Source organism: Brachyhypopomus gauderio, chromosome 2, assembly GCF_052324685.1.
Source record: "Brachyhypopomus gauderio isolate BG-103 chromosome 2, BGAUD_0.2, whole genome shotgun sequence".
In the NCBI taxonomy this organism is placed as follows: Eukaryota; Metazoa; Chordata; class Actinopteri; order Gymnotiformes; family Hypopomidae; genus Brachyhypopomus; species Brachyhypopomus gauderio.
In genome coordinates this window covers 4,283,620-4,295,926 of record NC_135212.1, presented here as the reverse complement: position 1 = coordinate 4,295,926, position 12,307 = coordinate 4,283,620, and the positions used below count along the sequence as shown (strand labels likewise).

Here is a 12,307-nt window from a genome sequence, read left to right as displayed (position 1 = left end):
GGCGGGGGCAAGGTGCACCTTGGGGAGACACGGTATTCTAAGAATAAAACATAAGTTTAATTTTTTTAATGTTCAAGAAAATTACGCATACATAAAAGCATAAAACAAACATCACATTATTTACATTTTTTCCCCCTCAGGAGGATCAGAGCCACACCAAGTCCAGGCCTTCTCCAGCAAACGATTTTCTTTGGACTCAATAGTCAAATAAGAGTTCCTCGTTCACTGCAATGTCCCGGAGAGCCAAAAAGAGAACAATATCGTTGCCGTCCACATGGTAAAGCCTTGGCCTAATGTTCGCCTTCTTGCTCGAATGATTAATCAGGCGTCCAAAGGTGGTCATCTCCGGATGGCAAGGACAGGTCTCCTCGTGTGCATCCACGCACTTTGCCTGACCTGACTTGTCTGTAAAGAAGAACATGTATCCACTGTCCAGTTCTCCAGTGTTCTTGTGTATACGCAGACCCTCCTGACGTGACACCACTGTCCCATGGTAGTCACACACCACCTCTCCCTGTCGGAACCTCCTGGACGTGAACACTCCACGTCCTTTCCCGGGAGTTTCCAGGACGACCAGGCCTTTCCACTTTTGGGTCCTGGTCATCTTCTGTATTGTGGTGGAGTCCAAGGCGGCGTCAACTTGGCCAGCGGGCTTCCACTGTTGTAGAATCTGTGTGGCATCGGGGACGTTCACCTTCCACCCCTGCTTGCCCAGCCATCGGCGCACACGACTCCGATGGCTGCCGCCGGCCAAAGTGTTCTGTGAAGAAAAGAAAAACACGTGTCAGCTCAAGCATAAGTCAAATAGTGTGCATAAAATGCATGACATGCGGTTGGGGTTGTGTTGGGCCCTGGTGTTGGGGTTCAGATAACTCACCTAGCACATGCTGGATGCGCATCTGTAGCTGTTCACAGCGCCAGCGGTCATAACAGTAGCGCTCGTGCAGTTGCGTCATCGCAGTCCGCACCGACCGCTTCGGAGGCACACCATCGACGGTCACCGGATGTGCCCGGACGAGCAAATCGTATGCCGCCTGGTCATCCAGCTGAGGGCGGCCACGTCTGTTCTCTGATCTACAAGGAACAAGATAGATGATGAGTATAGGCAAAATCACTACAATTGGAGACCATACTATAGTGGAGACTTGAACAAGCACTCACTCTGAACCACCGGTAAGCTGCTGCAGGACCAGACTCGCTGACACCACATTCTCAGGCACCTTCATGCGGTTGTGACGTTCTGCAGTGGCCGTGCTGTGGGTCAGGTAGTCTGCTACCATGGATTTGTCGCTGTCTGACAGGAGCTTTGTGGCCGATGCAAATGACCGCCGCGCCACCTGGCTGGTGACCTTCTCCATGTTGTATCTGCAACATAGGGGTAATGTGCTCATTAATTCCACATCCAACACACACATATATGTATGGTGTTAAAAAAAGAATACTAAAAAAAATAATAATAATAAAACTGTATTTGAAAGAAGACAGGTTTATTTGTTTCACTTACTTATCATGCAGCCGTGCCAGGTCATTCGATGCATTGTGAATCGGATTCCCCGTTGAGGAGATGAAAAATGTCTCCTCATCAGCTCCATCCATGTGCTTCCTCTTCTTCCCCAAGAAGACCGGGCGCATCTCCGTGAAATAGGCATCGAACCACTGTGGAAACAGGAAAGCAGTTAATTTCATATCAAATGCAAGGACACATTCACATAATTAACATTTTTACCAGAATTAAACCAGTGCTGAGCATCTTACCATCTCCTCCTCCTGGGAGAGGGCAAAGGTGGCAACCTGTGTGGCAGCGTTCTTGTGCTCCTTAACACCCACCACAACATGGCCACCTTGCCCAGAGACTCTCCGCAGCATCCATTCTTTAACCTACAAGAGGAGGGAAAGATTCTTAGTTAAGCATGAGGCTAATTAAAAACTGTAACGAGGCAAATATATATATATTTAAAAAAAACCCACAAAACAAAAGGCCCGTGTTTTTAATGCTAACACTTACAGTCATGTGCTCGACTACACCCGGTCGCTGAAGGTGGCGCAGAATCAGTAGTGCCTCCAGGTAGTAGAGTATCAGCTGAGACTGTTTGGTTGACAGCTCCTTGGGCTCAGACGCAATCAGTATCTCCATTGCATTCAAGAAGTCGGCCTTGGCTGCCTCCAACACTGCCACGCACTTCTCAAGAGGGACGCAACCCTCGCTGAGAATTTCAAAGCTGTTGAAAGAAGAAAAAAAAAGTGCACTTTAACTTTATGTACGATTCACTTACATCTTTCCATCCTTACTACGACATAAGATCTGTAAATATAAATTGGGTGTGGTATAAAGATGCTAACCGTTTCCTTGTCACCTCCTTACTGACTTGCTTCTGGGTTGAGGCCTGTACGTGCCCAAGAAACAACAGGAAGTTCTTGCAGTCTGCATGCAGCTCTGTCACTGAACATTATGTCAGTGAATCCCACGTGGAAGTTCAAGAAGCTGAAATGAAACAGGATGAGAATCAGCCCCTGTGATTACAAAAGCCCTGCACTGCAGCATACACTACCAGTGGGAACAACACACTGCTTACCGTTTGATGCTCTTGACATAGTTCTGCACGGTCTGCTTAGTCAGACCAGCTCCTGCGAGGTCGGACAAGTACTGCCGTGTCTTCTCTGGCTGTCTTACAAAAAACAAGTTGGGCTCCCTGTGGTCCATGAAAAACAGGAAGCGTGCTACGTTGTCCACCTGGAACAAAGCAAAGAGTGTGGGCTCTTTAGTCTGAAATGTGCCGTGGTCTTATTGAATCAAGATTTATTAATTGTATAAATGCAGTAATACATTTGTATTGAGAATGTTCTTATCTCCTGTTTGGAGTTTACATTTCCCAACTCTTTTCTCAGGTACGTGGCAAATGCACAGAGGAGAGGATGGTCATTGGAGTGCTTCTTATATAAGCCGGCCGCTGACATCCGCTCCCTCAACGATGTCCCCTGATTAACATCAGCAGGGCTGAAAAGCAAACCAAAACATAATTAAATATATTGCCTACGACACATGGGCATTGCTATGTGAAGTGCAAGCAGAGTACGTGAAACCATGAAACACTCACCACTGGTAGAGCTCCCCAGAGCTGCTGCTGCTGGCCGTATCGGACGCTCCGGCGACGGGATCAGCGGCGGATGGAAGATCAGGGATGGCAGGGGTGGGATCTGGGATGGGGGGGATGTTCAGCACGACATTCCCCCTGACCTGAAGCTCCTCAATCAGTCTACAACAAACACACACGGCAATTATAAATCATACAAGTACAAATAGGCTGACAACAAAGACCTTTAAATGTAATACTATTGTACAGTACCCGTCAACAGGAGTGGGACTGGACACGATCCTCTTTATGAGGTCGTAGTCCCATACACGGCCGTTGCGCAGGAGGTTGTTTGCTTCTGTCTTGGCCGTCTCCACTGCCCTCGCAAAGTCTGTCTCTGAGGCGTTCTTCATGCAGTTCCTCCTCAGGTGCACCGAAAGACTCCAGTGGGTCTTCTTGCACAAAGTACACAGGAGGAAGGTCCTATGGCAAGCTTGGCTATGTGGGAGAAAGAAAATCATCAGTGCCCCAACTAATACTAATGGTAACAATATAGTTTGATACAGATAAATAAGCAGACTGTACTTACGCATCAGAAGCCATCCTAATTTAATCAGGTGCAGAGCTCTACAGAGTCAAAACAGCTGTGGTAGGACGTGGAGTGGACCCTCTTGGATGTTACCTGTAGCACAAGGAAGTAGACAAATTGCAAAAGCAAACAAACCAAAAAAGTTCAGAAACAGTAATAAAATCAATGTAAAAAACCTGTAGAAAATCCTGTTTCCGGTCAGGCAAAGTCAACTAGCAAAGCAATCTGCAGCAGAAGAATCTCAAGAAGTCCAGTGGAGTAGAGTGACCTGGTCCTGACAATCCACTGGTTATGAAGTGGACTCTCTGTGTGGCCTCTTAAATAAGGCCTCCCCACTGCCTCAAGGTGACACCCTCTGTTAATGGCCTGAAGAGGAACAACAGGTATCGTTAGCTGCATCCTAATTTACATACTAAAAGGCAGGAATCAAAATGGCCCCAGTCCATCTGCATTGCATTTTAATTTATCTAAGTTACTTACATACTTACTTACTGCAGTTACTTACATTTCTGCTGTATTTATAATTACATTAAAAATTGTTCCTTCCCTAATACTACTGCTAAACTTCTTAAAGGGGGCATATGGCTCTGTTCCCCGAGCTGCTCTGGGCCTATCTGACCACTCTATGGTCCATCTTCTCCCAACCTACAGACAGATGCTCAATCCTGAGGTTAGTATTGTAAAGAAGTGGACCAGTGAGGCAAAAGAAAGTCTTCAGGACTGCATGGAGTCAACAGACTGGTGTGTGTTTGACGACGCTACAAGCAGCCTGGACGAATACACTGACACAGTGACGTCCTACATCAGCTTCTGTGAGGACATCTGTGTTCCAACCAGGACTCACATAAGATGACAGTGACAAGCCCTGGTTCAACGCCAAACCGAAGCAGCTGCGCCGGTCTAAAGAGGAAGCATTTAAGAGCGGGGACCGGGCGCTCTACAACAAGGCAAGGAACACACTCAACAGAGAGATCAGAGCTGCTAAGAAGAGCTACTCCACCAAGCTGAGCAGACTGATGTCCACTAACGAGCCATCAGCCGTCTGGAGATGCCTGCACAGTCTCTCAGGCTACAAAAGAATCCCCCACCAGACAATGGGGGGTCGTCAACTGGCTGATGACCTCAACAGCTTCCACTGCAGGTTTGAAAAGCCCAGCTCCACCCAACCGGACAGCACCAATTCATACCCCCCTGACTCTCAGCCACCCATCCAGCCTGCCCTGAAGATCTGTGAAGGAGACGTCAAAAAACAAAGAGTGAGGAAGGCCCATACGGAGTGTCACCCTCCTGTCTGAGGATCTGTGCAGACCAGCTGGCTCCTGTCTTCACAGAGATCTTCAACAAATCACTGGAGCTGTGTGTCGTACCGTCGTGCTTCAAACGATCCACAATTATACCCATCCCCAAAAAGCCCACCATCACAGGACTGAACGACTACAGACCCGTTGCACTGACCTCTGTGGTCCTGAAATCCTTCGAGAGGCTGGTTCTCACTCACTTGAAGGAGATCACCAACCCCCAGCTAGACCCCCTGCATTTCGCTTATCGAGCCAACAGGTCGGTGGACGATGCAGTGAACATGGGTCTTCACCACATCCTCCAGCACCTTGACCATCCAAGTACATACGCAAGAGTTCTGTTCTTGGACTTCAGCTCTGCGTTCAACACGATCATCCCCGGACATCTACACACCAAACTGACCCAACTCAGTGTGCCAGCCTCCACCTGCCAGTGGATCACCAGCTTCTTCACTAGCAGAGAGGTGAGGCTGGGAAAGATCACCTCAGGAACCAGCACCACCAGCACAGGAGCTCCACAAGGTTGTGTTCTCTCCCCTCTGCTCTTCTCACTGTACCTCCACTGACCCCTCAGTCCAAATCCTGAAGTTTGCAGACAATTTGACGGTCATTGGTCTCATCCGGGACAGCGATGAGTCTGCTTACAGACGGGCTGTTGAGCATGTGGTCCTCTGGAGCAAATACAACAACCTGGAGCTGAACACAGCAAAAACAGTGGAGATGAGAGTGGACTTCAGGAGAAGCCCCCCAACTCTTCCAGCACTCACCATCCTGGACAGTACTGTGATGGCTGTGGACTCCTACAACAATCTCCTGAAATGGACCTGAAATGGGAGTACAACATTAGCACCATCATCAAGAAAGCTCAGCAGAGACTGTACTTCCTGCGTCAGCTGAGGAAGTTCAACCTGCCCCAGGAGCTGATGGTGCAGTTCTACACCGCCACCATTGAGTCTGTCCTCACTGCATCCATCACAGTGTGGGGCAGCTCAGCTACCAAACACGACACCCACCGACTGCAGCGCATCATCAGGTCTGCAGAGAGGACCATCGGAGTGACACTACCCACCCTGCCAGATCTACTCACCTCCAGAACCAGGAAACGTGCAGAGAACATTGTGTCTGATGCTTCACAGCCTGGACACCACCTGTTCCATCGTCTTCCAGGACGGCGTTTTAGACAACCGAAGACTAAGACCACCAGACTAAAGAGAAGCTTCTTCCCACTTGCCATCACTCTCATGAACAGCTGAACACTAAAACAAAACATACAGGATACAGTCTGTCACATACACACAAGACCGTTACGTACAATCCATCCAGCTCGTCCCTCTCACCCTGTTCACCTCCTGTACTGCACTTTATTATCTGGTGATGGTGCATAAGAATACACTGTACTTATTGCCCCTGCCAGTAATTATCCTGTTCCCATATTTATATGCCTTATTTTAATTCAGTTTAACTTATCTATCTAATTCAGTCTGCACCTCATATATACAATATGTTGTATATATACAACTCTGTACACTGTGTACAATGTATGTGTATCTAAAAAATTTATGTTTTGTGTGTGTGTTTCATGTGTGAGTTAATGTTTTTACTTCTGTAATGTTATTGTTGGTTTTTGTACACTGGGAGCTACTGTAACCAAACATAAATTCCTTGTATGCGTGAGCATACTTGGCCAATAAAGCCAGATTCTGATTCTGATTCCGATTACAGAATACCTGGTACATGCTGGTTTTAGACAGTCAAACCACAAACCAGCTACCAGATGGTTTAAGATGGTACAACCAGCTATAAACCAGCTACAAGATATAATCAAGCTACCACGTATGAACAAGCTAACAGCTGGCTTTGGATTGTTTAACCAGTTACCAGCTACATGGTTCCAAAACAGCTTACACTGGTGCAGCTGGTCAGCCAGTTTAACCAGCTTTAGATGTTTTTTCCAGCAGGGAAATGTTTAATTGTGTCAGCCTGCACAAGGGATATGTGATTTAGGCCTCTATGTTTTATAATTATTTATAATAAACTATGATTACCTACGTTATCAGAATGTGACAACACTATACTGTAACAGCACATTTCTTTCTCAACAACGAACACACAGATGATGTGCAACAACGATCCTTGTGCTCACATGGTCAGATTTCGGTGTAACACCGGCAAACATGAGTGGAGACGTGCTCACGTGCTGCACGGCACACCAGATAGCACTGGGCACAGAGGGTCGTGTTGTACTTTGCATCGACTGCGATGTTAAAAAAGAGAGAGAGAGAAAAAGAGAGATCATATTACACCTACACTCCACTCACTGCACTGGTTACCTGTCAGTTTTAGAATAGATTTTAAGGTTCTAGTCATGGTTTTTAAATGTCTTCATGGTCTTGCTCCTCTTTACCTCAGTGAAATGATGGTTAGATATGTTCCAGTCAGGTCTCTCAGGTCTTCAAACAGTAATCTACTGGTGATTCCTAAAAGCCGATTTCTTTAGGCCTAGTGAGTGACACTAACCCATTTACTGCCTCACCAGATTCACAGACTCAAAGTGTGAGTCTTCATCATCATAGATGTCCTTGTTGTTGTTGTTGTTCTTCTTCTTCTTCTTCTTCAGTCTTTTTTGCGCAGAGAAAGCCTGGAAACACAAACCCACACACAGTAAGCTCAGAAGGTTTAAACCTCCATAAGCTTCCACATTCCTTCTGGAGTCAACAGAGTTGTGACTTTGCTGCCAAATTAAGTCTTCAGACATCAGCAATTTCTACACACACACACACACACACACACACACACACACACACACACACACACACACACACACATGCGCACACATGCGCACGCATGCTCGCACACACACCCAGGATTCTAAGGGGTCTCAAGATACCAGGTCACGTCCACCTGAACCAAGCACCACCAACACTACTTTGCAGTCACTGTGAAGCATTGCCTACATTTCCCTGTTTGCATGCTAAGCTGTTCCTATCGTTTACTCTCGTGTTACTCAAGAATTGCAGAATATGTCATCTGCTGTCTGCCGTCTCACCTGCTACCACAACCACTTCTACCCCTTCCAAGTCTCATGGAGGGATGAGTTCCCCTCTACACCTCGCCACAATTATTTTAAATAAAATACACACTGGCTATACTGAAGTTCACCTCTGACCACATGACTTCGCAGTATTAAAGCAGTATTATGTCTAAATATCTATATAGTTATAGTCACTACCTCACAGGATTGAAATGTCTGTTTTGGTTTTTTTTTTTTGTGACTTATCTGTGTTGGCCTTACCAAAATCATACTGCCCTTAAAATAACCCTTGTTGAATGTAGAGATATGTGCTTCATATAGAATAGCCTACACATCCAGTTAAGTCACAAAAATTAGAGTTAACCAGACATTTCAGTCCTGTGAGGTTGTGTTGCAGGCCGTCTGATCAAGGCCAACCACAAGCTGGTGGCGCCGCCTGCCCCCTGCTGGCCACCAAGAGCAACAGCGACCTGCAGAAACAAGAGGACAAACAGCTGATGGGCGTGAGTGCAGACCAGACAGAAAGGACCAATCAAAGAGCTGCATGAGGAACCTGCTAGGAGAAGGAATCAGTACACATGCTTACATAATACATACATACATAAATGTGTGTGTGTGTGTGTGTGTTCAGTTCACAGCAATGAATGACATTAGTATCACACAGGAAAACACATCATTATGTGCTGTGGATGTTGAGAGAAGAGCCAGTGTGTAAGGAGATGAACTACTGTTGTAATCAAGAGGAGCTTGAACATGACATTGTTCAAGAGTTTGAACAGGACATTATAGTTAATGTGTAGCATTAGGGTGACCAAACATCCGTATTTCCCGGGACATGTCCGTATTTCACGTCCTGTCCCGGGATATTTTTTAAAACTGTGGAAATGTCCTGGTTTTTAAATTACGTTAATCGGGCCATTAATTCTACAGGCACTAGGACCCTGAGCACGGCGCTGTATGACACGGAATCCCTGAGCCTCATCAGTTGAGCCTCATCATACTCAACTGGCGGAGAACCAACAACTTACGTTCGGCCCCCCCCCCCCCCCGGTTTTCCCAAACAAAAATATGGTCACCCTATGTAGCATTGTATTGTAGCTATACAAGATAGCATTTTCAGTCTATTGAATGTCAAGAATTTGATGTCCGCAGGAATGCAATATTTAATGATGTGTATTAAACAGCCTTTTCTGTAAGGTTGCTTTTACGAGCCCCACAATAACCATTCATTTTGAGGATGGAGCTGATCGCCTTTGAATTCAATGTGCTGGTGTCTCTACTAGAGATGGTCCTCTACCTGCCCGAGAGCAGGTCACAACCAGAGCCCTATTAAAGAGAGAGAGTCGCGTCAACTCCGTTCACTCCAATGGACCAGTTTTTTTACAGCAATGGCGGATCGTGGAGCCTGTCAATAGTTCCCGGAAGTTAGCAGCAAATACGAGCAGCGCAGTCAAACTGGAGCAGTGGACCATCTGTGATACACTTTTACAGGTTAGTACGCTTAAAAAATCAGATTGTGTATTATAAGGACATCAGAATCAAATTAGCATGTGCATTAAAATGTGAATTAAAGCATTTTAGTGAATTATCCACCTCCTAATAAGCAGATTTAGGGAACTAAATCTATGCTAAGACAACGCGAATACGGTTAGCGAGATTTCACATTAACGACCGACAGCCTATTAATTGTAAATTCCTCTCTTAATGCCATTTCACCTAAACGCGATGTTTTTGCGGGGTAGCTAAGTATTGGTTAAATATAACATTTGAGTGTGATTGTAGAGTGAGTTGGGTCGAGGAGGTAAAATGAAGATATCCATTTTGGAGTACCAGCTAACGTTTTATTTCCTTTTATTTTATTTATTTATCCTTTTATTTATTTTATTTTCCTTTTTATTTCGTTTTATTTATTTATTTTTTATTTTATTAACGTATTTCCTCAGTTTTTGAAACTGCTGGATATAAAAGACGTATACTATTTAGTGTGATTAAGTTTTAAATATTCTATCACTTAAAGAAATAATATAATTATTAGGAGTTCATACTTATTATACCTGTGTCAACACTATAGCTGTGATCAGCAGCTATGGGCCCTGTCTTTACAGGTCCAGTGGTGCATCGTAGTGCAGGGGGCTTCCTCTTTCTGAGTGCGGGGGGCGATGCACAAATATGGTGGGAACAGCATCTGCTCTCAGCCTAGTCTTGCCCTGTTTGGTTTTGATGAACTGGTCTGCCTCAAAATGTGCCTGCAGAGTGATGTGAGTTTACTCCTCACACATGACAACTCAGTTTTGTCTACCCATATACATATTCCATAGTGGGTGAATACACAGTATTAGAGAACACTTACTGGATACGTATACACTCATTACACGTATAAAAAACAACCAAGGATGTGCAACAAGTTCAAATTCATATCACATCAATACTCATAATAATCATTTTCTACTGTATTTTTCTCCTATCTCTCTTTAAGCCAAAGAACCATAGGGGATTCAATGGAGCCTGCAACTAGATAGCACCCTCACCCTGCACCCGAGTCTGTCTGGAGTCTTAGATTTTTTTTTTGTTCACTATTCTGTATTTTAATAAATCAGGCATTAAGCTTTCCAATAGTGTGTTTATTGTGAAAAGTGCAAATGCAGTGTTTGATGATTACCTCACATATATATTTGCTGTTGTAATCTTTAGTGAGGGTAAGATTGCTCCTGCTTAGTTGAGACAACCATTTTTTTCTCCTCTCAGTATCAGTGGGGAAACCATACATTTTTGCTCGATTGGAGCATCCCCATGCAACACAGCAAACCATGGTGGACACTACACAAACAACACGGAGGAAAGGACCCAGAAAAACTGCTTGACATGATATTCATATTTGAGATTATTAGAGATTTATTTAATGAATTAATTGCTGTAAATAAGTGTGTATTAAAAAGACAAGATATATATAATTTATCTATGTATTTTAATATGTCATATACTGTCTGGATGTAAATGTAATGTGTTTTAATGTACCCTTTTAAAGCATATTTCTGCACAATGAAGTCAAAGAAAAATTTCCTTCTGTCAGAAAATGTACAATAGTCATTTAGATTACTTAGGTCACCAATACCATGGGATTACAGAAATTACCATGAATGTTAGAAAATTAATCTCAACTGAATTTCTCACCCCTTCCTGTCCCTCTAAATATATAAATGAACGTAATATATAACAATTATAAAACAATCAAAGCATTAAACAGCAATGTGCTCTAAAATTAGCCTAAAGTTGGTCGTTATATGTTCACAATAATCCTCAAATCGCAGTTCTGTCTCTGTGTTTATGCGCTCAAATTGAACTTCCTGGAACTATCTGAAGCCTCCGTGAATCACGTGACCATCAAGCGTTTTGAACTTCCGTTGTCGCGACTCTCTCTCTCTATACGGCTCTGGTCACAACCCACTACCACCTGAGCCTTCCAGTCCCAGCCAGTCCCAGCCAGAGCTTACGCCCCCTTTGAGTGGGTGTGGTTTTGCAGACCGGCCTCAGGGAGGACTATAGCACAACTCTAAGTGCTTGTGAGTTATATTGAACATTTGTTCTTGCTTTTTGTGTTTGTTTTTGGGTCTTATGCGAGAGTAATTAAATGACAGTAATATTAGCTAAAGCATTTAAATCAACTCCAAACACTCAAATAATAAGATAAATTTTCCACATCCTGTGTGTGTGCACGCTAATGACACTATATGCAAGAGGACGTGCTGATGCTCCTACCTGAGGCTCACCATCTACACCAAAGAGACTGTGACTACTTGGCCAGGGAACAAGGACCTTAAACATTATCTGTAGAACCAGCCTGCGCACCACGGACTTGTGCTAACGAGCCGCCCAATGGTGGATGGGTTCCCTTTTGAGTCTTGGTCCTCCCAAGGTTTCTTCCTAATCCCCACCACCATAGGGAGTTTTTCCTTGCCACTGTCGCCTTGGCTTGTTCATTAGGGATCTGGACCCATACGATTGTAAAGCTGCTTTGTGACATGTGTTGTGAAAGCTATATAAATAAATTTGACTTTGACTATACAACAAAAATAACTTCTATGTTTAATTTACAGTAGAACTATAATCCACACACTTGAATGGTGTATTTTTAGGCACACTGAAACAGCATATATAATTTTCTATAGCTATAAATTAGTATACATCTAAGCATTCCTGCTTTTAACCTATTAATGGTGATATAATTTTATGCAATGTATGATTTTTTAAAAATAGTTTGTCACTTGTACTACATCTGTCACGGTCACAGCTCCGGACCCTTCCCTGTGGGCGTGCCACT

General features: G+C 44.4%; 4 protein-coding genes and 1 long non-coding RNA gene across 5 annotated transcripts in view; 2 read left to right on the top strand and 3 right to left on the bottom strand.

Annotated features, from left to right (window-relative positions):
- Window positions 1–4,949, top strand: part of LOC143484402 (uncharacterized) — a 161,693-nt gene extending 156,744 nt beyond the window's left edge. Inside the window, exon 39 of the mRNA XM_076983106.1 lies at window positions 4,312–4,949. The gene's annotated coding sequence lies outside the window, so the exon portion shown is untranslated. The remainder of the gene's footprint in view (window positions 1–4,311) is intronic.
- Window positions 176–1,260, bottom strand: LOC143508738 (uncharacterized). Its single transcript, XM_076997380.1, has 3 exons — window positions 1,162–1,260; window positions 878–1,074; window positions 176–760 (listed from the first exon to the last, which is right to left on the bottom strand). The coding sequence occupies exons 1-3, from the start codon at window positions 1,224–1,226 to the stop codon at window positions 636–638; spliced, it is 387 nt and encodes a 128-aa protein (XP_076853495.1). The 5' UTR covers window positions 1,227–1,260; the 3' UTR covers window positions 176–635.
- LOC143488822 (uncharacterized) lies at window positions 1,501–2,393 on the bottom strand. Its single transcript, XM_076987749.1, has 4 exons — window positions 2,341–2,393; window positions 2,006–2,204; window positions 1,756–1,878; window positions 1,501–1,656 (listed from the first exon to the last, which is right to left on the bottom strand). Exons 2-4 carry the CDS (start codon window positions 2,132–2,134, stop codon window positions 1,501–1,503), a joined length of 408 nt encoding a protein of 135 aa, XP_076843864.1. The 5' UTR covers window positions 2,135–2,204; window positions 2,341–2,393.
- LOC143488678 (uncharacterized) lies at window positions 2,570–3,674 on the bottom strand. Its single transcript, XM_076987530.1, has 5 exons — window positions 3,661–3,674; window positions 3,345–3,569; window positions 3,096–3,254; window positions 2,866–2,995; window positions 2,570–2,731 (listed from the first exon to the last, which is right to left on the bottom strand). The coding sequence occupies exons 1-5, from the start codon at window positions 3,672–3,674 to the stop codon at window positions 2,570–2,572; spliced, it is 690 nt and encodes a 229-aa protein (XP_076843645.1).
- A 4,311-nt stretch (window positions 4,950–9,260) lies between the features above and the next one.
- On the top strand, window positions 9,261–10,928 carry LOC143508737 (uncharacterized). Its single transcript, XR_013129443.1, has 3 exons — window positions 9,261–9,480; window positions 10,061–10,247; window positions 10,466–10,928. It is a non-coding gene; the product is annotated as an uncharacterized LOC143508737 (long non-coding RNA).
- Window positions 10,929–12,307: the final 1,379 nt, after the last annotated feature.

Bases quoted from the DNA above. Each gene is read 5' to 3' on its own strand.
- LOC143508738 (XM_076997380.1), bottom strand. From the start codon at position 1,226: ATGAAGGTGCCTGAGAATGTGGTGTCAGCGAGTCTGGTCCTGCAGCAG. The intron at 1,075-1,161 runs GTGAGTGCTTGT...TGTTCCTTGTAG, and splicing joins CAGCTTACCGGTGGTTCAGA to ATCAGAGAACAGACGTGGCC. The intron at 761-877 runs GTGAGTTATCTG...TTTTCTTCACAG, and splicing joins GCGCATCCAGCATGTGCTAG to AACACTTTGGCCGGCGGCAG.
- LOC143488822 (XM_076987749.1), bottom strand. From the start codon at position 2,134: ATGGAGATACTGATTGCGTCTGAGCCCAAGGAGCTGTCAACCAAACAG. The intron at 1,879-2,005 runs GTAAGTGTTAGC...CTCCTCTTGTAG, and splicing joins GTGTAGTCGAGCACATGACT to GTTAAAGAATGGATGCTGCG. The intron at 1,657-1,755 runs GTAAGATGCTCA...CTGTTTCCACAG, and splicing joins TCTCCCAGGAGGAGGAGATG to TGGTTCGATGCCTATTTCAC.
- LOC143488678 (XM_076987530.1), bottom strand. The intron at 2,996-3,095 runs GTGAGTGTTTCA...TTTGCTTTTCAG, and splicing joins TCTGGGGAGCTCTACCAGTG to CCCTGCTGATGTTAATCAGG. The intron at 2,732-2,865 runs GTAAACTCCAAA...GCTTTGTTCCAG, and splicing joins TGAGAAAAGAGTTGGGAAAT to GTGGACAACGTAGCACGCTT.